Source organism: Carassius carassius, chromosome 19, assembly GCF_963082965.1.
Source record: "Carassius carassius chromosome 19, fCarCar2.1, whole genome shotgun sequence".
Taxonomy (NCBI): domain Eukaryota; kingdom Metazoa; phylum Chordata; class Actinopteri; order Cypriniformes; family Cyprinidae; genus Carassius; species Carassius carassius.
The window spans coordinates 17534283-17536108 of record NC_081773.1 but is presented as its reverse complement, the minus strand read 5'-3'; the positions used below and the strand labels follow the sequence as shown (position 1 = coordinate 17536108).

At 36.6% G+C, this 1826-nt stretch overlaps 1 protein-coding gene across 1 annotated transcript; it reads right to left on the bottom strand.

Annotated features, from left to right (window-relative positions):
• Positions 1–438: 438 nt before the first annotated feature.
• Positions 439–1238, bottom strand: LOC132095243 (gamma-crystallin M2-like). Its single transcript, XM_059500064.1, has 3 exons — positions 1175–1238; positions 829–1071; positions 439–711 (listed from the first exon to the last, which is right to left on the bottom strand). The coding sequence occupies exons 1-3, from the start codon at positions 1178–1180 to the stop codon at positions 439–441; spliced, it is 522 nt and encodes a 173-aa protein (XP_059356047.1). The 5' UTR covers positions 1181–1238.
• Between the last annotated feature and the right edge of the window lie 588 nt (positions 1239–1826).

Here is a 1826-nt window from a genome sequence, read left to right as displayed (position 1 = left end):
CATTTTAAATAGGGTAACTTGTAATCTGTAACCTATTACATTTCCAAAGTAACCTTCCCAACACTGTATATATATTAGGCTATATAAACCTCAACCCCCCATCCAGCCAGTCCGTGAGAATATTCTCAAAACATAACCGGTCCATGGTGTAAAAAAGTTCGAGACCCCTGTGTTAAGGTACACACACAGCTCTATATTCCAGACCACATGAAATGTTAGTTCCACCATTATGACATGCTCTCCGAGAACTGCATATACAGTACAGTATTGCCCATTATTTTTACATTTCATAATTTGTTTTGAATTTCTGTTTATCTCATGAGATGTTTTTTTGTTTGTGCATTAGTATAAGTAAATATTAGTGTCATTAATGATTTTCATGGCACAATATATTTATTGTTCTGAGGAAAGTTTTATTAATAGAAACACTATATAAAATTAGTACCAGGAGTCCATGATACGCCTCATGCTCATGAATCTCATGTCCCCCATATTACTGAAACTCCTGTACTCTCCAGGCCTGAAGTACCACATCCTGCCTCTGTAGTGGGGCTGCTCATAGAAGAGCCAATGGCCATCCATCACATGACAGGACTGGCAGTGAGACATGCGATAACGGTCCATGATGCTGTCACAGTCATCCATCATCTCGTACATCTGACCCATGAAGTTCTCCCTCTCGTAGATCCTCATACTGTAGGATCCCCTGTACTGTAGTGAAAGAGAAGTCCTTTTAGTTTATCTTTAAAAAAAAATCATTTAATTAATTTGAAGTTGAAGATAAACCTATTTATGTGTATATGTTAAGTAAGCTGAAATTGAGCTCACCATAGGGATCATACGGCAGGACCTGATGCAGTTGTTCATTCCAAACATAGACATGTAATCAGCATATTCGCCCCTCCTAAAGAAATACTGATTTCCCATGTAGTTGGGATGATCATACATCATCCAACATCCACTTTCCACTCTGCAAGAGTGACAGCGGCTCATGTAAGAGGAGAAGTCACCACAGTCGCTCATACACTCATAAGAGCGACCCTGGAAGTTCCTGTCCTCAAAGAAAGTGACCTGAAAATTAAAGTGTAATATTTTAGTGACATAAAGTGAGGGATACCAATTCAGATATTTCAAAGCGAAACTTTGTGGAAATGGGTGCTGGAACAAGGTTTACCTGCATGGTTGCACTGACTGATCCTCAGTAGTTCCACAAGGGAGAAGCTGAAGCTGATTCTGCTTGTTGACTGACTGCTGTCACCTGTGCTTTTATATAAGACTAAAGACTACATGGCCTCAATTGTTGGGCAATTCCTGACTGTGCAAGTTGAAACAGAGGTCATTCTAGCTAAAGCTTGGTATGTAGACCTTAGCATTTAAATGTATTAGAACAATACAAGTATATTGGTCAAAAAGAATGTGATTCAACAGATAAATTCTTAATAAATTATAGTAATACTTTACAGTAATGTTTAATTTGTTAACATTAGGTTATGCTTTTGTTGAGATTTTTTTTTAAATCTGTTTAATTGTAAATTGTTCACACCATTCTTAATGCATCATTTAATCATAAACATCATATAATGTTAATGTAAACTGTTATCGAAATGCTAATGAATGTGAATTGTAGAAATAAAATATTCACTTAGTTATCACCAAAGGGCACTTTATTTTGTTGCATATAGACTGTTGTGATGGTTCAGAATCCTGGTTGAAATTAGTTTTAGTAAGTAGATTTGTGCACAAATGCAACCTGTATAGTCATAATATAATAGGGCAGCTGGGGAACAACACAGGTTAAGGTAAAGCTTAAGCTTGTATTTTCATCA

What these genes read in the sequence shown, in the direction of transcription:
- LOC132095243 (XM_059500064.1), bottom strand. An exon ending in CCTGCCGTATGATCCCTATG is followed by an intron (nt 712 to 828) that starts GTGAGCTCAATT and finishes CTTTCACTACAG; the next exon opens with TACAGGGGATCCTACAGTAT.